The 23344-nt window shown below is 40.6% G+C and overlaps 1 protein-coding gene across 2 annotated transcripts in view; it reads right to left on the bottom strand.

Annotated features, from left to right (window-relative positions):
* The window catches only part of LOC140486029 (succinate--CoA ligase [ADP-forming] subunit beta, mitochondrial), an 87083-nt gene extending 65373 nt beyond the window's left edge, over positions 1 to 21710 (bottom strand). Inside the window, exons 1-2 of one of the 2 annotated variants that reach the window (XM_072584577.1) lie at positions 21570 to 21710; positions 18336 to 18519 (exon numbers count right to left, since the gene is read on the bottom strand). In XM_072584577.1, the coding sequence (XP_072440678.1) occupies positions 18336 to 18519; positions 21570 to 21674 (289 nt within the window). In that variant the 5' untranslated portion in view covers positions 21675 to 21710. Of the gene's footprint in view, positions 1 to 15126; positions 15234 to 18335; positions 18520 to 21569 lie in introns of those variants that run through there. The other variant, XM_072584578.1, reaches the window with a different exon arrangement.
* Between the last annotated feature and the right edge of the window lie 1634 nt (positions 21711 to 23344).

The raw sequence follows: 23344 nt of genomic DNA, 5'->3' as shown, positions 1-23344 counted from the left end.
AAAGGGGATTGTATACGTCAAAACGTAAGTAAACAGCTGGACTATAGGGGGGAGGACTGCAACTAATCAGATAGTTCTTTCAATGAACTGGCAAAGGCATTATGGACCAATCGCTTCCCTCTGTGCTATATGACTATGATATTGATATATTTTCCCCAACATTTTTGGTGAATTTTCTTTTCCCCAACACTTTTCAAAGTGTATAAAATTCCATGGCAGTTTCATATTGGCCATTATTGAAAATTCAGTACAGTACATGTTCTTTCCAAACAATCATTCACAGGATCCACCAGCTTCTTTACTTGCAGAACGTTGAAGACCTTACATACAGATTAGTGCTTATGGTTACAATGCATTTTAAAACATAAGAAACAGGCTTGTGGTTACAACACATTTTAAGAACATAAGTAATAGGAGCAGAAGTAGAATGTTCAGCACGTAGATTCCACTCTGCTAATCAATTACATCATGGTTGATTTTTGACTTTAACACAATTTTCCTACACAATCTCCATCATCTTGTTTTTAGTTTAATCGATCTCAGTACTGAATGCACTAAACAATGGAGCCTCAACTGCCCTATAGAGAGGTGGATTCCAAAGACATCACCCTCATTTCTGCTGAAAATTATCTGTCTCTTATTCTGAAACTGTTTCTAGATACTGCAGGGAGAGGAAGTAATCATTCCATACATGTTGTTCCTGTAGGAATTTTGTATGTTTGAATGTTCTAAAATACCTCCAGGATGGACAGATGTTGCAGCATGAGCCTGATTAGGGCATTCCACTACAATGTGGCCAGACCCATTCTTTGCAACATCAGGGCTGATAGATCCTCAACACGTGATGACACTTGATGATCACACACAGAGGATCTACGCTCAGGTTGCTGGAGTCACACACAGAAGGTGGTCATCAGGACTGAGTATGTGTCCTCACATTACTTAGAAATCTGTACATCATGTCCCTGCAGACAGAGTCCATTTGTAATCTCCAAATGGTCAGAATTGCACAGCATGGAAACAGACTCTTCTATCCAACTTGTCCATACCAACTAGATATCCTAATTAAATCCATTCCTATTTGCCAGCATTTGGCCCATATCCTTCTAACCCCTTCCTATTCATATACCTATCCAGATGTCATTTAAAATGTTGTAGTTGAACCAGCTTCTATCACTTCCTCTAACAGCTCATTTCATACACCCACTACCCTCTGTGTGAAAGTTACTTCTTAGATCCCTTTTAAATCTTTCCCCTCTCACCTTAAAACCTATGCCCTCTAGTTTTGGACTCACCCACTCTGGGGAAAATACCTTGTCTATGTAGACTACCCATGCTCCTTAATTTTGCATGATGTCTGTAAGACCACCCCTCAGCCTCCTATACCCCAGCCTATTCAGCCTCTCCATATGGCTCAAACCTTCCAACCCCAGCAACATCCTTGTAAATCTTTTCTGCATCTTTTCAAGTTTAACAACATCTTTCCTATAACTGGGAGACCAGAATTGATGCAGTATTCCAAAAGCAGAAAAAGACTCCAGAGATCTCCATAGTGCAATAAATTAGGTATAGGTCACATGTAATCTATTTACAACACTAGAGCACCGTGTACATGACGACCAGGATATGACCTGCAAAGGAGAGAGAGAGTCCTGATGAAGGGCTTTTGCCCGAAACGTCGATTTCGCTGCTCGTTGGATGCTGCCTGAACTGCTGTGCTCTTCCAGCACCACTAATCCAGTAAAAGGAGAGAGTGTGTCATTCCCACATATCAGATTCTTGTTTTACCAGGGCTACAATGCTACTTCCAGGTTTTGATAAACACACGTTGGCAAGTGTTACAGTTCACATTCCCATGATCTTGCACTGCTTACCTAACTCTTTCAAATTCCGATGTGATAGAGACTGGAGATTTGTACACTGCTCTGAACAAAATGTACAACCATTGAGATGTCTTTTCCAAAACAAAAATCAAAATGAAATCAATCACAGAGTACTGAAGACATAAGGGTACTTACCTATATATTAAAACATTAGTCCATTCAGTAAACTTAATGTAGTAAATAAAATGAGCAATTATATAAATTACAAAGTTAAAGATCGATTGATGCAAATATAAAATAATGGTTTTGGGTTTAGTCACATACAACTTGAGGGAACTTGACAAAATTACTAAACTGCATTTAGGCTTGAACACCTCAACTGATTCATGGAAACTGAGACGGATGAAAATTTTGTAAATGAGATTGAAACTTCTGACAAGCTAAGAAAGAAACCTATTCAAGAAATTCAGTTGATTTTATCCTTAATGAATGTTAAACTTTCTCAGGTAAGTGACATCAGTAATAGGGCAAAACCTTATCTGGATCACTGTTGATTTACAGCACAATCAGCAGTACTTAGAGAGGATATTCTTGAGGCATCGTCCAATGGGGCTGTATGGGTAGAATAGAGAAAAAAAAAGGGGCTGATCACTTAGATGGGATTATAGTATAGGTTGCATAATAGTCAGCAGGAAATTGAGAAAAAAAACAATAAATTCTCTGTATCTGCGAAATCACAAATACCAAATTCGCCTATCCGAGCCAAAAAATCTACAACAAAAATCAGTATCCGCAGACAAACATCGCACGTTTGACAAAGATCGCATATTTGACAGTACAGGAGTACAAAGAGGTGGGCCGAGAAACGGCAGATGGAATTTAATTCATGTTGCATTTAGATAAGCCAAACAACAGCAGGGCTTACACAGTTAATGGTAATGTCCCACTGAACAGAGACCTAGGAGTGCAAGTACATAGTTCCTTGAAGGTGGCATCACAGGTAGACAGGATGAAGGAAATGGCTTTTGGCACCCTTGCTTTCATTGGTCAGAGCATGAAGTACTGAAACTGGGACGTCATGTTATGGCTCGACAAGAGAGTGGTAAGGCCACAATTGGAGTACTGCATACAATTCTGGCAGCCCTGCTCTAGGAACGACATTATTAAACTGGAAAGGGTACAAAAAAAAAATTTACAAAGTATGTTAGTTACGGAGACTGGAAGGTTCGATTTATAAAGAGAGGCTGATTAGGCTGCACTTTTTTTCCCCCTTGAGCATAGAAAGCAGAGTGATGACGTTATAGAAGTTTATAATATCATGAGGGGCATAGATAAGGTGAATAGCCAAGGTCTTTTCTTCACGGTAGGGGAATCCAAAACTACACAGAGGGTGGCGCATGTATGGAACAAGTTGCCAGAGCAAGTGGTAGAGGCTGGTACAATTACAATATTAAAAAGACATTTGGACAGGTACAAAGGTTTAGAGAGATATGGGTCAAATGCAGGCAAATGGGATTAGCTCAGTTTAGGAAACCTGGCCGGTACACACGAGTTAGGCTGAAGAGCCTGTTTCCATACTGGGGGAGTCTAAGTCTACATCCAATGAGCGATATAATCCATTTTTTCTCAATTTATTGAGCTACCTGAACTATTTCAACAGTAATGCATCATATGACTTGAGCTTATACAAGAATTTCAATGCAAGTATTCAAAAGTGCTTCATGATATGTAAGGCTTCAAAAAAAAAAGGTTCAGTGTGAATTGAAGTCAATCAAAGCTTTAGGACTTTCCAAGGTGCCTTACAGCCAGTGACATAAATTTAAATACACTACTGAAATGCAGGTAATCCATTCAAAATAGTGTCATGGATTTTTTCTTCAAGAGCATCCACCTGAAAAAGGCAAAAAAAAAAACGAAAAAAGGAAGAATTTGCATTTTAAAGATTCTTGGATAAGCAGTTTTGTTTTCTTACCAATAAAAATAGTATTCCATAAATAATTTTGATAACAGTTGGCATTAGTCACACACCTACCAAACATTTTAATCACAATAAAAAGAGCAAAGCAGTGTTTAGCAGAACCTAAACTAAAATCAATACCTTGTAACTCAGAGGATTTGTTGTCTGCATCATGATTTTGAACAAATGCTGACTGGATTCCTACCTTATGTTAAACAAGAAAAGCAGCAGGAAAAAAATGTAAAGTCATACAGGTGAACGGAAAATGAAACATAACTTGGAGTCTATAGTAGGTAATGCAATATTTCAGCCAAAGTAAAAGGATTATCCTCTCACCCTATATCCCCATTTACAAACATCACTGAAAATAACTAAGTCAGTTCATGCATTTCAATAGTAGGGGAATTATCCCTCTGTGCTCAATTACTTGTCCCTTAACCAACATAAATGGAGAGGAAAGTGATGCTATCTAGAACAGGAGTTTGAACTAGAATTTCTGCATTTCTTAAAATAACTCAGCCAGTAAACATGGGCTGATGGTGTATAGTAAACACAAAAGACAACCTTCACATTCAAAACAACAACCTTCACCTCAAGGTAATCTTTAAGGGCATTAACATAGCTCTAGCATACAAGACAAATTCCCCCTGTTGGACTCAATGTTGGGTGACTGAATAAGACAGGATTTTCTTTTCAAGAAAGCATCAACTTTCAATACTTGAAACATTCATCAATCCAAGGCATATGCATTCAAATCTCAGCTGTTCATAATATTGAAAGACTGGAAGACAGTAAAGAGAAACAGGCAATTATGGATTTGCAAGCCTACCTCATTTAATGAAAATAACCATCATGCTCATCACATTGTTAGAAAGCTTTTCATGCTCTCAGGGCATCCAAAAAGGTTTTACATCTCAATAGGTTTTATTGAAGTATAGTCACTTCTTTCATACAAAGCAGTTTGTACATACCAAAATAATATAATATAATATATTCACATAATATATTTTTATTGACATTGGTTGAGAGTTATATTGATCAGGACAATGGGAAGAATTCCCTTAGTGGTCTTCAAAATAGTGCAATACGGTATTTCCTTGTATACCTGAGGAAGGAGGTCTGCTTTCAAATCTCATCCAACAAACAGTTCTCCCAACAATGCAGCATGACCTTCAAACTAACCCTCCACCAAAACGACACTCTTCCACATCTCTTCCCCACTCTCCCTGCCCTCCACCCCCCACCCAAACTGACTCCCAAGTTGAGCCAGAGGAAAAATTGCTATCAGCAATGGTGGCAGTAGTGCAGTAAATATAAATGAAAGGAATAAAAGAAAAAAGAAAAAGCGCTATGATCCAAGCTGAGGTTACAACCAGACTAGTCAAATTCCTGGCTGAAATAATACCCGATCAAATTGTGCTTTTTCTAAAATTTAACCTGATGGCCTTTCACTGAAACATAGCATGCAATGCGACTGTTTTGTTTTTCTTATAATAAATGATAAAATAGAACAAGCCAAGTTATTTGATTAGAATGGTATTAAACTGAATAATATCTATTTTCAACACCATTACTTTACAAAGTAAGTTTCTATTACATCTACAGGTTTAACTTAAAAAAAGTTAAGTGTCAGCCTTGAGATAATTCAACCAAGTTTAAACTTTCTTAGCTTCAAGTAACCTCTTCAGAGTTCAAAGCGATGTTCCCTTGAGGCTACATGTGCACGCAGCCACTCCAACATTTTGCTCACAGTGACCAGCATGCTGACACTGATTGCAGCACTCAGTTCTGGTTCTGGAAGTCTATGTAGAAGTTTAAAAACATTACAGGAATGACTGCTTCTAAACAAAACAAACAAACACTTTGTCTGGAATTTTCAAAACATTTACACTATTTCCTAACTGTTGTGAATTAACTGCTTCCTCCAGGAGAAACAGTTCTTATATCTGACCTGTCAGGTCTCCTGTGAACTGAGACTCAAAGCTTTAAATTCTATGAGTTTTCCAAATTAGAAACAAAACAATTATTAATCATTCTAAACAAAAGGCAAACCAATGCTTTGCTCTTTTTTTTTTAAAATCATAAAACTCTCACATACAAGCAAACTTCAACTTTTCACTTCAGAAGTGCCCACAGCCAGCTGTTCTGATATACACCAGTTTAAAATGAAGGCTACAGAAAAACCGGGTTTTAATTATTAAACCGTGCCTCATGCACATATCTAACCCCAAATCACTCTAGGTCAAGGTCCACATTATAGTATACATGATATTATACACGTAAAGCACAGACATACACTTCGCTACTTTTGTGCTGTTTCATATAGGTGCACATTGGTGGGGTGACATCCGTGGCACTGTGGACGGATGTACTCCTCTTCATTGATTAGCTCATCGTCGTGGGGGATGGATGGATGGACGGATGGATGGAAAATCAGCTATGGATAGTGGCATCCAGCATCTGCCAACCATCATGGCACCTCCCTGATCCACTTGTAGAACACTCAAGTGGTGTAGATGTGCATAGCAGCAACTAGCATTGAAAAAGCTGCTTCTCTTTACACACATTGACAGGGAGCTAGCTCACAGAATGGACCAGGCTGCATCTCAAGGCTGCTTCTTTGCCGTATTAAAGCTCACTCATTTTGCACCTGCTTGCCTACTTGCACCATCCATGCTTTGCCTTACCTTGGCATGTCTATTAGCGCATTAGTGCTTCAGCCTAAGCCAAAGGATTTCATCTCAGCTTTGCATGCGCCAGCTTGACTTAAGCATGTTTTTTTTAGTGCACTCACACAGAAAGGCTGCTTGCCAAGCTTGAAATGATTTTATTAGGTGGCGGGAGTGAATATTGCCATCTTCGTGTTTTGTACAGCACAGTGTAACACATCTACCATGTGTCAGCAAACATACTGCACATTCATTCCACAAAATGAACGTGGCAGAAACAGGTACGCATTAGCCCTCAGTCAAGAAAGCAGTCACTATCTGGGGTGCCAGTACCGTCAGTTATGGGCAACACCCACATTCACTCTATTGGTTCTGTTGCAGCCAGTCACCCATTTGCGACACTCAAGATCCATGGATCTGTCCCAGGGCAATTTGGACAACGTTCTGTGGTCTGTCTGTACAGCTGTCAGGAAAATTGCATATCATTAGTCAGGGCATTGGGTCATCCTTGGGCTTATCATCAGAGTCGGTTGTAGTTCAGCGTTGAATACATTGCTAGAAGTCAATCCAACGACATCTCTGAAGGGATGGGGTTTGATTTGTGTCTACAATTGACTAATGGTAGAAGGGGTGGGGAATCAAAGTTGGTGGGAGGGTAAAGCAGTGCCATTTATAGTTGCATGGGATAAGGGCGGTGATGGGGATATCTCAAGTTGAATGGGGGGGGGGGGTGGGGGAGGGTGGGATTTGGAACAGCTTTGGAGGGCAAGGAAGGCTATGGAAGGGGTGGGGGTAGGGTATGAACTGTGACCACCACAATGGCCTCCTTAGGTGGGCATCAGCAAGACATTATACTGGAGCCCAGGGAGCAGGCAGGACAGTTTAATATTAAGTTCAAGGTGGTGGGTCGTCACATTGGGGAATGTGTTAAATGGGTTGAATGGTATTGCGAGGTAGAGGACATGAAAATCCTGAGAATGTACTTAGTGAGCAGGCAGGGTCTGGTGCTGACAGTGTCCAGCGCAATTGATGTTGCCAATCCTCACTTTCCTTTCTCTCGAGGTGAAGTGCTACTAGTAAATGACTGAAGCAGCACCTAGAGTGGGCAGAAGAAGTGTCAGTTTGATGGTCAACACCGCACGATATGGATTGGCTGGACGTCACAACATTGTAATTACCAAAACATGAAATTGCCATTTGCAACATGCAGCTAGATTAGATTTGCAGTCATTGCATCACCTATATGCATTCAGTTAGAGGGTGCCTCAGGGTCAGATGCACATTGGAGGCAATTAGTTATGTGCCATTGGTGCTTACACATCGAATCTGGACATATCAATAATATTGAAGTTGTCAGCAATGTCATTATAAAAGCTAGTGCTGGCTGAAGGCAAACCGCTATTAGTGCAACCTCCAATAGTCCTGTGCAAGCCATACAAATCCGAGTCATCTTCTGTCTCATAAGCATCACAGTAACATGTGCTGAATTAAATTTCAGAGTCAGTGATTGACGTGGATGTAGATTGGAAGGATGGATATTACAGTGCAGGCAACCAATTTTTGATGGCATGTGGTGGTCATTCAGCCAGCACAATACCTTTAGCAGGTCATTGACAATATTCCTCAAATCCTCTCTCAATCTCCTGCCCCTCACTTTAAAATTACATGCCCTTGTTATTGACACTTCAACTGAGGGGAACAGTTGCAGTAATCAATGGGGACAGGGACTTAAGGGTTGCTTAGATGAAATGTAGTGAGGGAAGTAATGTCTGTGGCCTGGTGGTTACACAGCAACTAAGGTGTGTTATGAACTAGGTCAGGCCACTCGAAACATTCTTAAGCGAGCAGCCCAGACCAGACCATAACTTTGCAATTTGTTTCAGTAAATGTACAGTGAAAATTACCCAGAGTAAGTTAGCGAGGTTGACTACCAGATTTTAAATCAGACAAAAAATTTATTTAAGAAATTACACAATGAATCACAAAGAACCCAGTCTATCCAAACTAGACTTAATTATGCTGTTCCGAATATACGCAGCAGTCCCATTAAGCAACTTCCCTTAAAACACAGTAAAGGAAAAATGGAACAGATGCTGACAGATTGATGTTAAAAGGGGGAGGGGGGGGGGGGGGGTTTGGGAGGAGGTGGGGAGGCAGTTTCCACACAGCTTACTGTTGAACTCCCAACTAGTTCTGGACTGAACTGCCCAGCTAGAGAGCTGACCACTCCTCTTCTATTATACACGTCACTTCTAAAACATGACCACTTTGGCCTAAAATCTCATCTGCTTACATATAAACAAAAGGCCTCAAAATCCTTTTCATCTTTATATCAAACTAGTCTAATCAGAGGTTGGCCCATTTATGACCCCTCTGAAAAACATCAAGTACACAGTATTCAAAGTTTGGGAGAAGATTTGTAGTTCGGGTGCTCGTTGTTGTGGTTCTGTTCGCTGAGCTGGGAATTTGTCTTGCAAACGTTTCGTCCCCTGGCTAGGTGACATCCTCAGTGCTTGGGAGCCTCCTGTGAAGTGCTTCTGTGCTGTTTCCTCCGGCATTTATAATGGCCTGTCTCTGCCGCTTCCGGTTGTCAATTCCAGCTGTCCGCTGTAGTGGCCGGTATATTGAGTCCAGGTCGATGTGCTTATTGATTGAATCTGTGGATGAGTGCCATGCCTCTAGGAATTCCCTGGCTGTTCTGTTTGGCTTGCCCTATAATGGTAGCGTTGTCCCAGTCGAATTCATGTTGCTTGTCATCTGTGTGTGTGGCTACTAAGGATAGCTGGTCGTGTCGTTTCGTGGCTAGTTGGTGTTCGTGTATACGGACCGTTAACTGTCTTCCTGTTTGTCCGATGTAGTGTTTTGTGCAGTCCTTGCATGGGATTTTGTACACATTAGTTTTGCTCATGTTGGGTATCGGGTCCTTCGTTCTGGTGAGTTGTCTGAGCATGGCTGTTGGTATCCTTGAGAAAAGGAACAGCTTTTAGAAAAAAGGAACCAGCTTTGTGACAGATGAGAGAATCGGGTTGTACGTATGAGCAAATGTCAGCCATGTTGCCCATTTGCCATGAGCATTATGGCTTCATGATTGTTGCGCCGTGACATTACAAGTGTGGGGCAATGCAAGCTTGCTAACCCTTGGCCAGATGCATAGCAGCCTATCAAAGCTGCCACAGGGTTATGGTCTTTGTTGTGAGAAGGGAATGTGGCAAAAAAGGGCAGAAAGTGGACATGAGAGATAATACAGAGGCAGGGCAGGGCAAGAGTCAGAGATGTACAGCACGGAAACAGACCCTTCGGTCCAACTCATCCATACTGACCAGATATCCCAACCCAATCTCGTCCCACCTGCCAGCACCAGACTCATATCCATCCAAACCCTTCCTATTCATTTACACATCCAGATGCCTTTTAAATGTTGCAATTGTAGCAGCCTCCAACACTTCCTCTGGCAGCTCATTCCATACACGTATCACCTTCTGCATGAAAAAGTTGCCCCTTAGGTCTCTTTTATATCTTTCCTCCCTCACCCTAAATCTATGCCCTCTAATTCTGGACTCCCCTACCCCAGGGAAGAAACCTTGACCTATTTATCCTATCCATGCCCCTCATGATTTTATAAATCTCTATAAGGTCACCCCTCAGCCTCTGACACACCAGGGAAAACAGCCCCAGCCTATTCAATCTCTCCCCATAGTTCAAATCCTCCAACCCTGGCAACATCCATCTAAATATCTTGAAACAGCAACTGCTTCTCAACTGGAGAGAGAATGGAAGCAGCATCCAGTACTGCTGTGCTGAACCAGGCTACTGATAACTAACAATATTGTAAAAGAGAAATAGAAGAGCCTCCACTCATTGCAGAATCTATTGCCCTCTTGTTGGAAGTTAGTGACATCATGGTAATATCACTGGATTACAAATCTCAGGCTAAATGTTGTTATGAAGCCTTGGGTTCGAAATTCCACCATGGCAGATGGTGAAATTTAATAAAATTCAATAAAAAGTTAGTATATAGTGGTGACCATACCCTGGTCAATTCTTATAAAAACTCATTTGGTTCACTAATGTCCTTTGGGGAAGGAAATCTACTATCCTTACCTGGTCTGGGCCAAACATGGTTCCACATCCACAGCATCTGGGAATCAGCAATAAATGCTGACTGGCCATCAAAGCCCACATCCCATGAACAAAAGAAAAGTCTATCTATGAAGGCAATTTCTAATTATGCGACTACAGAATTCAATGCAGCTGCTGAATCCATGTTCAAGTTTTCACCAATTTCACTTAAACAGAATGTTCAAGCAAGTCTACATCAATTCTTGAGACTAACTTAATCTTCATCTTTATACATAGCTATAAGGATAAAAATGTATGTATTTTAGCTAATAAATTTGTCATTTTTAAACTTATGCCGTTTTCAGAAATAATTATGAAATAAACTCATTTTCAATCTTGTTTAAAGCAAGACTGTTCTACTTGTTAAATTGAAACATTCAATTAAAACAAGGCTACAAGTTGAGACAACTCCTTCAGACAGGCCTGGTGTGCAGCCATGACACCTTCAAAAGTCTCTTCTGATTTGTTCTGCCAAATGTGCTAGCGCCTTAACAGGTCACGTCTGCATGAGTCATACAACATGCAAACAGTTACCAGTCAGTCAAACCTGTCCATGGCACCCATGTTCCCAAATGAAACAAGACCCACCTGCCTGCATTTAGTCCATATCCTTCCAATCCTATCCATGTACTTATCCAAATATCTTTTAAATGTTGTAACTACCTGCATCCACCACTACACTTGGACTTCAGTCTGCACCAGTTACTCTATGTAAAAAAGTTGCCGCTCGTGTCCTTTTAAAAATTTTCTCCTCTCACTTTAGAAAGAGTTTTGAAATCTAGGTAAAAGGCCCTTGTGATTCATCTTATCTATACTCATTACGATTTTATAAACCTCTAAGGCTGCCCCTCAACTTCCTACGCTCCAGTAAAAGAAGTCCCAGCCGATCCAGCCTATGTTTTTTATAATTCAAGTCCTCCAATTCCAGCAACGTCCCAGTAAATCTTTCCTGAACACTCTCCAATTTAATAATATCCTTCCTAAAGCAGGGTGACAAGAACTGCACAGAGTCCTCCAGAAGAGGCCTTGCCTTCATCCTGTACAATCTCAACTTTACTTCCCAACTGCTCCTCCTCAAAGATCTGAGCAAAGACGACAATTGTGCTAAACATCTTCTTAACCACCATGTCTGTCTGTGATGCAAAGTTCAAAGAATTATGTACCTAAAACCTCTAGGTATCTCTTTTCTACAACATTATTAACTGTATGATTAACTATATAAATCCTGCCCTTGTCTGTTTCACCAAAATGCAATAGCTCGTATTTACCCAAATTAAACTCCATCTGCAACTCCTCAGCCTATTGACCCAACCTGATCATTATTTATCTCTTTGTAACCTTAAGAGGAAAACGTTTGCTATGAAACAAATGACTAATGAGCATCAAAATCTCTATCAGGCCAAAATGTACCAGGGTCAGAATCTACTGAAAATCCATCCATTATCATCATCCAGAGGAGAATTAACATGCATCCTTAAATTGAACATTCGATTTAGGGTTTCATATCTGTTTCAAATCAAACTTTTCACCTGACATCTGTCAAACTTTTAAAAACCCAGAAGACTCTAACCATTGAACATCTGAAGAACATAATATAACCTTCCAAAATGTCAACAACAATGGACCAATCTACCTACACCTCATTATACCTGGGAAATAAAGCAATAATTTCAGCCAACTACTTTCTCTGACCTGACAGGCTAGTAATCAAATTGAAAATATAGCCACACAATTCCATGTGGAATGAAGCCTTCTCTGAATCAACTGAACAAGCTGTTCTCCCAAACACTTACAGACACTTAGAAGCGAGCAAACAGTAAACCCAGTGAGTAAGCTCATTTGGTACAGTCTTATAAATAAAGGCACCATAGATCCAGAAGAACACAGGGATGCTTTCTCATTAGAGTGGTGGTGCCTCATGACGAGAGGAAGGCTTAGATAGAAATCTCCATGGTAACTTCAGCTGGTGTGGGAATTGAACCAGACATTCAACCAATTGAGCTGGCAACTCTCACAGTGAGTTAGGCTCAAATCATTGGAATTAACTACCCATATGCCCATTAGAGACTGAACAAGCTATAGCAAATCATACCTCATGTCACTGCATTGCAAACGAAGAACAAATGAAATTTTAAGTAGTAACTACTTAAACTAACCCAGAAAGCCACATATGAAAGGCAGGCCAGGAGAGAAATAACCCTGCATCCACAAGTAAGACTTATTTGAAGAATAAATTTCCCCAACTGAACTTCTTGTGAGTTGTTCATAATTTCTAATCAAAAGAAATACCCAAATGTGGCCTCCCAAAATGCCAAAATTTAAGCTATATTGCCACATTGAATAATTCTCATGGTATAATTACGATTTAATCTAAGTATGTAAGGTTGATCTCTGAAAACAAATCAAATAAAACTCCAGATTAGAGTCTTGTGGGCCAATAGTAATGCCCCTACCTCTGGGCTAGAAGGTAAATGGGCAAGTCCCACCTCAGGACATGACGGCCATAGAATTGCATTATATAATAAAAAAAAATGATTGACAAAACTCCAGGAAGTTAAAATTTTGCACGAGAAATATTTGTATGGTCTATTACACTTGATCCCCTGCCAAGCCATGCATTAACATCAAGAAAAGAGTAGTTAGAAGCAGCAAGTATCTCACTTATGATTCCAAGCAACTGATTATGACCACTAGTGTGCACACTCCAGGTTCTTGACTAAACAGTCATGTATGACTAAATGCGGGGCCATAGAATCAGCTGACATGGACGAAGGGGTGACACCCCATCAAGTTCAAGACGACTGGGAACACAGCGCGCTAATGATCGTAACTAGTACGTAGGACAATGGCAACAACATACCAGCAAGATGTGTGACAGACGCAGTACTGTCATATGTTTAGTAACACAGGTGGTGAGAAGTCACCTGTGAAGAGTCTGAGATTTCATAGTATAAGCTTCATAGTTAGTCATGACATACAGGACAGCAGATCTCCTAATTTGAGTAGCTATAGCAGGACAGAAGTTATAAATTGAATCTGATATACAGTTCCTCTAGGCTGCACAGCGGTTCCATGCCAATTGGCATGTGAACACATTGACTTTCAGTTGCAGAGGTCACGACCTCACACAGACCTCTGAGATCCATGCACCAAAAAGAATATTTGAGGGAGCACTGCTTGTGCATCTTGATGTGCGATCAAAACAAAAGTTTGCCACAAAATTGAGAATTACTGCCCATAGAGTCCCGCTAAAACCCCTTCTTGTCACTTTAAGTCAACTTTTATTTTAAAAATTCACAAAAATTATAAAATTTCAACTTCATAATAAGCCTAGCACATTCAAAAGTGTACAAAAATAACTTCATAGTAGCAGAAGTCTGTTGGAAATAACACAGGTCAGTTGGATTTGTAAAACACAGCATATTTCACAGCCTGAGGGCATTGCAAATCACAGAGTCATAGAGATGTACAGCACGGAATCAGACCCTTTGGTCCAACCTGTCCATGCCGGCCAGATATCCCAACCCAATCTAGTCCCACCTGCCAGCACCCAGCTTATATCCCTCCAAACCCTTCCTATTCATATACCCATCCAAATGCCTCTTAAATGTTGCAATCATACTAACCTCCACCACTTCCTCTGGCAGCTCATTCAATAAACGTATCACCCTCTGCGTGAAATGATTGCCCCTTAGGTCTCTTTTATATCTTTCCCCTCTCACCCTTAACCTATGCCCTCTACTTCTGGACTCTCTTTCCTTGCCTTTCCAAATACACAGGACTCCCTCCAACAACTTGTCCACCACAGACATCAGGCTCACTGGTCTATAGTTCCCTGGCTTGTCCTTACCATCTTTCTTAAATAGTGTCACCAAGTTAGCCAACCTCCAGTCTTCTGGCACCTCACTTGTGACTATCGATGTTACAAATATCTCAGCAAGGGGACCTTTCAATCACTTCCCTCGTTTCCCACAGAGTTCTAGGGTACACCTGATCAGGTCTTGGGGATTTATCCATTGTTATGTGTTTCAGGACATCCAGCACTTCCTCCTCTGTAATATAGACATTTTTCAAGATGTCACCATCTATTTCCCAACATTCTATATCTTCCATATCCTTTTCCAGAGTAAATACTAATGCAAAATACTCATTTAGTATCTTTCCCATCTCCTGCGGCTCCACACAAAGACCGTCTTGCTGATCTTTGAGGGACCCTATTCTCTCCCTAGTTACCCTTTTGTCCTTAATGTATTTGTAAAAACCCCAAGGATTCTCCTTACCTCTATTTGCCAAAGCTATGTCATGGCCCCTTTTTGCCCTCCTGATTTCCCTCTTAAGTATATCCCTACTGCCTTTATACTCTTCTCAGGATTCACTCGATCTATCCTGTCTATACCTGACATATGCTTCCTTCTTTTTCTTAACTAAACCCTCAAATTTATTTCGTCATCCAGCATTCCCTATACCTACCAGCCTTTCCTTTCACAAACAACTGAAGTGGAGTCACTTGCAATGGAAGGAAACAAGGGAGCAAGATCCCTCAAGTGACATCACTGACCAAATAAATGATATTTCTCTTGGTGTTCGTTGATCGAGAAATGTTGCCTTGACACCTGCAAGACTTCCCTGCTCTTCAAGTAGTAGCACGAGATCTTGTACATCCTCCTGAGGAAGCAGACAGGGCTTCAGTTTAACATCTCATTTGAAAGATAGCACCTATTCAGTACTGCATACTTCTTAGCTAAGATTATGTTTGCCAGTCTCAGCAATGGATGCCACAATCTTCTGACTCAACAAAAAATTGCTATCATTAAGCCAAGCTTTTGTCTGTCAGGTGTCAGCCAAGCTCTAACTTTTTAAGATGCTTACCCTTCACTGAAATAAAATCAAACAAGTTAGACAGTGCACAATATCACTGGGACAGTTGTTAACATACAAAGTGCATATTAATCTAAAAACTATATTTTAATCACACTTTCTGCTCAATGCCCGTAATATCAACAGCAAAGAAAATGCAAGATCATTCACACCAACTGCATGATTTTACTATCACAGCTGCAACAGTACAACAGGCAAATTGTACACAAGTTCAAAATAATAAAGACTAGAATTTATCCTTTATTAAAATTAGTGATTTATTCTACATGTCAAAAACATACCAAACACATGCTGTGGAGTAGAAAGCTGATCTATTTTACCTAAAATCTAATAAAGCAGATCAGAGTTTTCATCCATATCATAACTTCTCACATCTTCAAAAAAAAATGCCAAAGCACTCTTAATCAATGGATTACACTTGAAATGTTACACATCTAATTTTAGCCCAGCAGGCTTCCACAAACAGCAAATATAAAATGCGGTGGCAAGATATTAGAAAAGGGCAGAATACTGGCTTGATCATCAAGTTAAGAATTTCACCTTTTTGTGGAGAACATCCATTTCCTCTGGTTTGGGAGTCATTGATAATGTATAAAAAAGGGTTAGCAGAAAACTATGTTGTATATTGATGAAAAGAGAAACGTTCACCAAAACTTTTCTTCTTCCATTCATCAGGACAAACTTTGGAAGCTAAATTTCTAATTATCACAGGAATTTATAGAACAGGAGAAAACAGTGCTGAGAAAAAAAAAGTGGGAACTATAGACTCTCCAAGCTACTCCACAGTTCAAAAAGCAGTGCGAGATTTAAAAATATGCTTTTTATTTGCATAGAACAAATCCCTGCATATGAAAGTATATTGTTCCTATGGAAAAAAGTGAACTATGTTACAAGCTTAATTGATTGATATTAAATTGATCATTAGCGCAGCTATTAGGCCACTCAAATTCACAGACTATGTCGTTTAATTGCATTGTTTTGGACTGATGTCAGCATCCTATTTTTGGAAATTGCTGTTCAAGTGACCAGTATGTAGTAAAAGCATGAAATGGTTTACTTAATCTGAGATACTTGACCTTTCCAGGATATTAAAGTATACAGAGTACTTCTTGGATCCAAAGGCCTTTGGCACATTTGCTTGGCAAAGTAGGGTACTAGCTATTTATTCACCTCAGTAAGCTTGGCACAGAAATACAGCACATTAAAGTAATCTTGCAGAATACTATCTATGTGATCTTCTCCACATCAGGGAAATGAAGCGCAGATTTGGTGACCAATTCCTGGAAAACTTATGCTTCAATTGCTTGCCATGTTTTCACACTACCTTGTTTTCTGGCCAAAATCTCTGTCTCAGGCTGGCTGCAGTGCTCCAGCAAAACTCAGCGCAAGCTTGAAGACCAACATCTCATTTTCCACTTGGGAAACCTGCAGCCTTCGGGACTTAATATTGATTCAATAATTTTAGGATGTATGCACCCTTCCCCTTGCTTTCCTCCATCGCCACAGACCAGGCCTGGTCTACCACACAAACACATTGTCAGCCACAAATAGTCCCCATTAGCAGCTATTCATGCCCCAAGACTGGTTAGGCCTCTGATGGAATATTGCGTGCAATTCTGGTCTCCTTTCTATCAGAAAGATGTTGTGAAACTTGAAAGGGTTCAGAAAAGATTTACAAGGATGTTGCCAGGGTTGGAGGATTTGAGGAATAGGGAGAGGCTGAACAGGCTGGGGCTGAGGGGTGACCTTATAGAGGTTTACAAAATCATGAGGGGCATGGATAGGATAAATAGACAAGGTCCTTTCCCCGGGCTCGAGGAATCCAGGACTAGAGGGCATAGGTTTAGGGTGAGAGGGAAAGATATAAAAAGAGACCTAACGGGCAACTTTTTCACGCAGAGGGTTGTATGTGTAGTGGAATGAACTGCCAGAGGATGTGGTGGAGGCTGGTACAATTGCAACATTTAAAAGGCATCTGGATGGGTATATGAATAGGAAGGGGTTGGAGGGATATGGGCCAGATGCTGGCAGGTGGGGCTAGATTGGGTTGGGATATCTGATCGCCATGGACGGTTGGACCGAATAATCTGTTTCCATGCTGTACATCTCTATGACTCTAACCACTCTTTTGTCCGTTTAATTGTTTCTCACTCTCTTTGGGCTCTATCTTCATCTATTGTTAACTCTCTCCTCTTCCCCTCACTCCATCTTCTGTTTAAGAAAATGTTTTTTTCCAAGCTACCATCAGTTCTTAAGGGTCACTGAGCCCAAAATGTTAACTTTGATTTCTCTCTACAGGTGCTGCCAGACCTGCTGAGATTTTACAACAATCTGTTTTTGTTTCAGATTTCCAGCATCTGCAGTTTTTCATTTTTTTTGTCTGTTAATAACATTGTTTGTCTTTCACTCTAGTTTAAAGGAACTTGATGTAATCCGGAACTTACCATATAAAGAAACTTGTGAAAGAGATATTCCTTATCAAAAGAAAATTGCAAGATCTACAAAGGTCAGGCAGTATCTTTACAGATAATGGGCATGCCAATATTTTTGGCATTTAGATTTCACCAAAACTGATAACTAAAGGTTAAGAAAGCATCATAGGAAGATTGGGAACAAAGATAAGCTGTGATTAAGGTATTAGTCTTCTTCTCTTACTTCTCTATCTTCTCAAACTGAAATGCTTATTTATCATTAAATTTCAGTTAGTTACTGATAGCTCACCCCAAAACACAAACTACAGTCCTGTCAAGATAATTCATTTTCCCTCACAATATTGACCTTACAGCTGTTGTCAGACTTCATTCACATTTGAGGTAAACAGGAATCTAAAATTCTCATTGTTTTAATTCACAAGCAATAAAAACAATTTCAATTTAATTGCCATCATACCAATTGCTTTGGCAGCAGAATATGCTTCATCTGGTGTAGAAACAGCTTTTCCATTGGGTACAGAGATGCCAGCATCCTTTAGCAATCCAATACTTATGTACTCATGCAAGGAAAGGTTTCTCTGCTGTCGCTGAATGTTTTGCATACCATGGACTGAAAGTAAGCCAGAAGACATGCCAAACACCTGAAGAATTTAAAAACAAACAATCATAACTTGCATTAAATTTTAAAAATGCAAATTCAAGATAAATTATTGGGAGATGGTGTCGTAGCGGGTGGAACTAATAATCTAAAAGCCCAGGCTAATGCTCTGGGGGGACAGGTTGAAGTCACTCTACGATAGCCCATGGAATTTACAATTCAGTCAATAATTGTGAAATATAAAAATAGTCTCAATAATGCCCATTAGAATTACTGAATGCTCTGGAAACCTAGCTGATTCACAAAAAGAAAGTTCTTTAGGAAAGGGAAAATGCCAGAGACCCACAGCAATGTGCTTAATCCTTAACTGCCTGCTGAAATCATCTAGCAAGCCATTCAAATCAAAGGGAATTATACAGATGGACAGATGGGCAACAAATGCTGGCCTTACTTGCAGCTCCCACACCTCATAAAAGAATAAAAGACAGCATTATATTAATAATTGGATCAATGTTTCATTAAATGAGGACAGCCTAAAGCCCAAAGGACTTTGAAGGTCATTGCAGCAGTCTAACCTAACTACTACTTGCACTAAGAAGAAATTTAACAACTCATCTGTTGTTCTTTCAAGACAAAGCATTTGCAAGAAGAACTGCCTCCATTATGTGCCATGTTATTCAGAGTTTAAAAAAAAAGAAAGAGAGAACCTCATCAGGTACTAGCATTAACTAGCTGATGGACTTCCAATACCACTTTTCACAAGGCTGCAGTGGACTCAACATTAATAACCTAGGGAAACGTTGACCATCTATTACTTTCAACTACTCTGGCTATATCCTTTTGATGTGCAAATAAATCCTAATCCTGGATGGCACTGGAATTATACAAGCAAATACTAGACAGCAAAAATAAATCTCTAATTTCATCTTTGTAACAATAAAAATATAAAATATTCAATCTTGAAGTCAAAACTTTGGAATATATGGTGTAGTCATTTTTCCTGTTAAGTTAAATCACAAATTAATATATTACATGCACACCTTTTGAGGAATAGCAATTCAAAGTTTTGAATTTAGAACTGATTTTTTTTTAAATGCTAGGAAAACTCAGGTCTGGTAGCACCTGTGAAGAGTCAAACAGCTTTCACTCAGTGATGATGTTTTGCCAAAATGTGAGTTCAGATGATTGGGGACCACCCTGAAATTTTTCTTTAAACTTTACTCTGGTCATAATTGTGAAATCCAAAGTCATATTATTCCATTTAAACTGAAAACAACTTCAGAAGTCCAGGTGTATGCAGAACAATGCAGAAATTCACAATTTGCTATGTGAATACTTCAGTTTGATTAGTTGCTTACCTGCCTGCTAACATCACCATTGCACATAAAGTCAACCCTATGACTTGGCACAAGATTTAAAGTGCCATGATAAAACTACCAAGCCCATCACACAGATCTTTCTCAGTTTCTTTCTTAGACTTCAGCAGCCTTCATTTGTGCTGAATGCACAATCTAGGTTGCGCACTCCATTTTTGTCCAGAGATGCTGCCAGACTAAGCAGTTCCACTATTTTTGGATTTCATATTTCTAATATTTACAATATTTTGCTCTGATATCTGGAAAATATATTCAAACTCTTCCAGGCCTAAGTTTCTCCAGCAATTTGTTTTTGCTTTAGATCTTCAGCACCCAAATTCTTTGTTTTGCCTTACTTAAAATATCCATTTGGCCCACCCAGTTTGTAACAGTGTTCATGCTCCACTCCTATCTTTTCTCATCGAAATCTACATTGTAATCCTCTACTGGGGCAGCACAGTGGCTCAGCAGTTAGCACTCACCCAGGTTAGAGTCCTGCATCAGGCGACTGTCTGTGTGGAGTTTGCACATTCTCCCAGTATCTGCATGGGTTTCCTCCCACCATCCAAAGATGTGCAGGTTAAGTGAATTGGCCATGCTAAATTGCCCAAAGTGTTCTGGGATGTGTAGGTTAGGTGCATTAGTCAGGGGTAAGTGTGGGATAATGGGGTAGGGGAATGGGTCTGGGTGGGTTGCTCTTCAGAGGCTGGGTGTGGACTTGTTGGGATTCTATTCTATTCTCTCCTCTTCATGTTTGTTTGACTTTCCCTGCAATCATTTGTGCTACTCATTTCAATAATTCTATATAGTTGTGACTGCCACATTGTCACCATTCCACATGAGGTAGTGTTTTATAAATTCATGATAGGATTTCTTAGTGACTATTACATTGCAGGCTTCTAGTTATTCATCTCCACAAGAGAAAACATTTCTCACATATTCATTCATATCAAAATTTTGATAGAGACTTGAATAGGGAAGTAGTTTAGGAAAGGAATTCAAAATCTTCAGGCCTACACAACCGAAGGAATGATCAGTAATGGTGCAGCAAAGCAATTGAGGAGATAGGGGATGCAGAAGAGAGGAGTTCAAAAGAACAATTCTCAAGAGTTGTACACTGGATAAGATTATAGAAAGGCCATTGAGAGATTTTCATCACAAAGCTGAAATGATTAAGCTAGTGGTGAAACAAAAGCCAATTCACATCAGCAAACAGTTATAATTGATCAACAAAGGAGTGAGAGTTCAGATACCAGAATTTGCCTAAATTCAAGCTCAGAGGGTGGAAGCTAAGAGTTGGCATATCAGAATAGTCATTTGGGTAAACAACGGGACTTTGAAATCGTAAATAAATGTCATTGCCACTTTGCTTAAACCCACTTGCCAAATTTATTTGCAGCAGACGACTTAAGCAATCACACCCTGGCTGAGAGACATTGACTGTAGTTTCACAAACAGCTCTGGGAAGTCTGCGAGCACCGCAAAGCTTCTAAGCATGCGAACCTGAACTTGAGCACCAGCTGAGCTGGGTAGCAATGCCAGCGGGAACACGGGATGGACAAGGTCATTCACAGAAACCCCCGAGGGTGACGGTGACCCTTGGGGCGGGGTCAGCGCTGTCACGTGCACCCTCTTCAGAACGATCGACCCCTCCCGCTCCGGGCCGGACAGCTGGCAAACTCCCACAGATCATCACCTCCTTCCCTTTAATCCAACACTTTCACTTCCCGTGACTCACCATGTCCCCTCCACAGGGATGACAGACACGGACACCGCGGCGGAGGCGGCCGCAGCAACAGCAGCCTCGCCGAGCCGCAAACACGAAGCATCCCACCGCCGCCATGGTCGGCTCTGTCTCCAACGTCGGGAATGCGCAGGCGTGGGACCAATAGGGCCTGGGGCCCCAAATCAACCAATCAGAATCCGCGGCCGAGGCAAGGCGAGGGATTCAATGACAATGACAGCTCGGCCTGGTCCCAGTCTGGGATGGCTCTGATGTTGGTGACCTGAAATAAAGGCTGAAAATGCTGGAAGTCATCGATAGGCCTGGCAAATAGAGAGAGAGGTTTAGACATTTCAGAAATAGGATGTCTCAGTATCCAGATTTTCTCCAGATTTGTAGTTCTTGTTGTTTGGCATATTTAATTAACTTTGTTCTAGGCTGTTGACTCCCCAGAGGCCAGTATCCCATCATTAAGTCACCTTTTACTTTACAGGTGGAGAGTCCTTGTCACTGATCCAACTTCCTCAGAGTCAACTCCAAGAGTGTCAGGATGTCTAACACTCCTGTATTTGATTTGAAGATGCCAGTGTTGGACTGGGATATACAAAAGCACTAGCTTCCAAATAAACCTGTTGGACTATAACCTGGTGTTGTGTGATTTTTAACTTTGTACTCCTGTATATATTCTGTCAGCCAGAGATCCCTGATTGGATCAGATAAATATTCCAAATCAGTGAATTCATATTCTACGACATTCACCTGGCTGACGTTGTTACAGTTACTACAACCCTCCCTGCCTGACTCTGAGGACATAGGCTGTTTTATTTTGTAGCTTTTCCTGCAATGTTTTAGCACCAGAGCAGGTTGCCCCACCTCTGCCTCTGATGCGGGTTGCACGTAACACACAGTAGCTCGCCTCTTGCATCCAGAGCATCTCGGAAGAAATTAAATTTTCCTCTTCAGGCAGTCAAGGAGCTGGCCACATTTTGCTCCTGTGCAGTTTGTGATTTTGCAGCTTTTATATAGTTCACATGCTTGTTCAGGACCATTCCACTTCACCAACTTTATTCATCACCAGACCTAACCTCAAATTCACCATGCCTATTGCCCATGCCGGGCCATTCCCATGTTTCCTAAACCAAACTGCTCACTGAAGTAATCTGTCTGTCTTGCTTAATGGAACCTTGTATCTGACATTGACATTTCTGATGCCATTTCACCCTCCCTCCAGGTCCAGGAAGCTCATACTTAACCTGGTCAGAGCCTTCTCCTCATTAGCAACTCTGCTGGAGCTATCTGCAATTGCATGACGGTGGTCCTCCAATCAAATAGGAACTGGGACAGTTTGGTTTCTAGTGAAGTTGTAAGGTGTTTCTTTAAGCCTGCCTTCAAAGTTTGGACTGCTGTTTCTGCCAGAACATTGAATGATGGATGGTATGGAGCTGTCGTTATATGATGAATACCATTCGACTTTAGGGAATACTCAAATTCCCTGCTGTTAATTGATGGCATGTTATCTGTGACCAACACTTCCAGTAGTCCATGTATTGCAAAACATTCACAGAGTATTTCTGTTTTTGCCCCCATGTTTGAATGAACTTTGTGCATGTCCAACCATTAAGACTGAGCATCCATAATGATTAAGAACTTTGAACCTAAGAAATGATCTGCATAGTTGACATGTAACTGAGTCCAGGGTTTACCCAGCTATTCCCATGCCTGTAGTGGAACTGTTGGCAGTAACTTTTGTCCTTTTTGGAACTCTAGGCACTGCCTAATCAAAGTGGCTT

The sequence above is a fragment of the Chiloscyllium punctatum genome, chromosome 15, assembly GCF_047496795.1.
Source record: "Chiloscyllium punctatum isolate Juve2018m chromosome 15, sChiPun1.3, whole genome shotgun sequence".
Classification (NCBI taxonomy): domain Eukaryota; kingdom Metazoa; phylum Chordata; class Chondrichthyes; order Orectolobiformes; family Hemiscylliidae; genus Chiloscyllium; species Chiloscyllium punctatum.
This window is presented reverse-complemented; position numbering and strand designations above follow the sequence as displayed.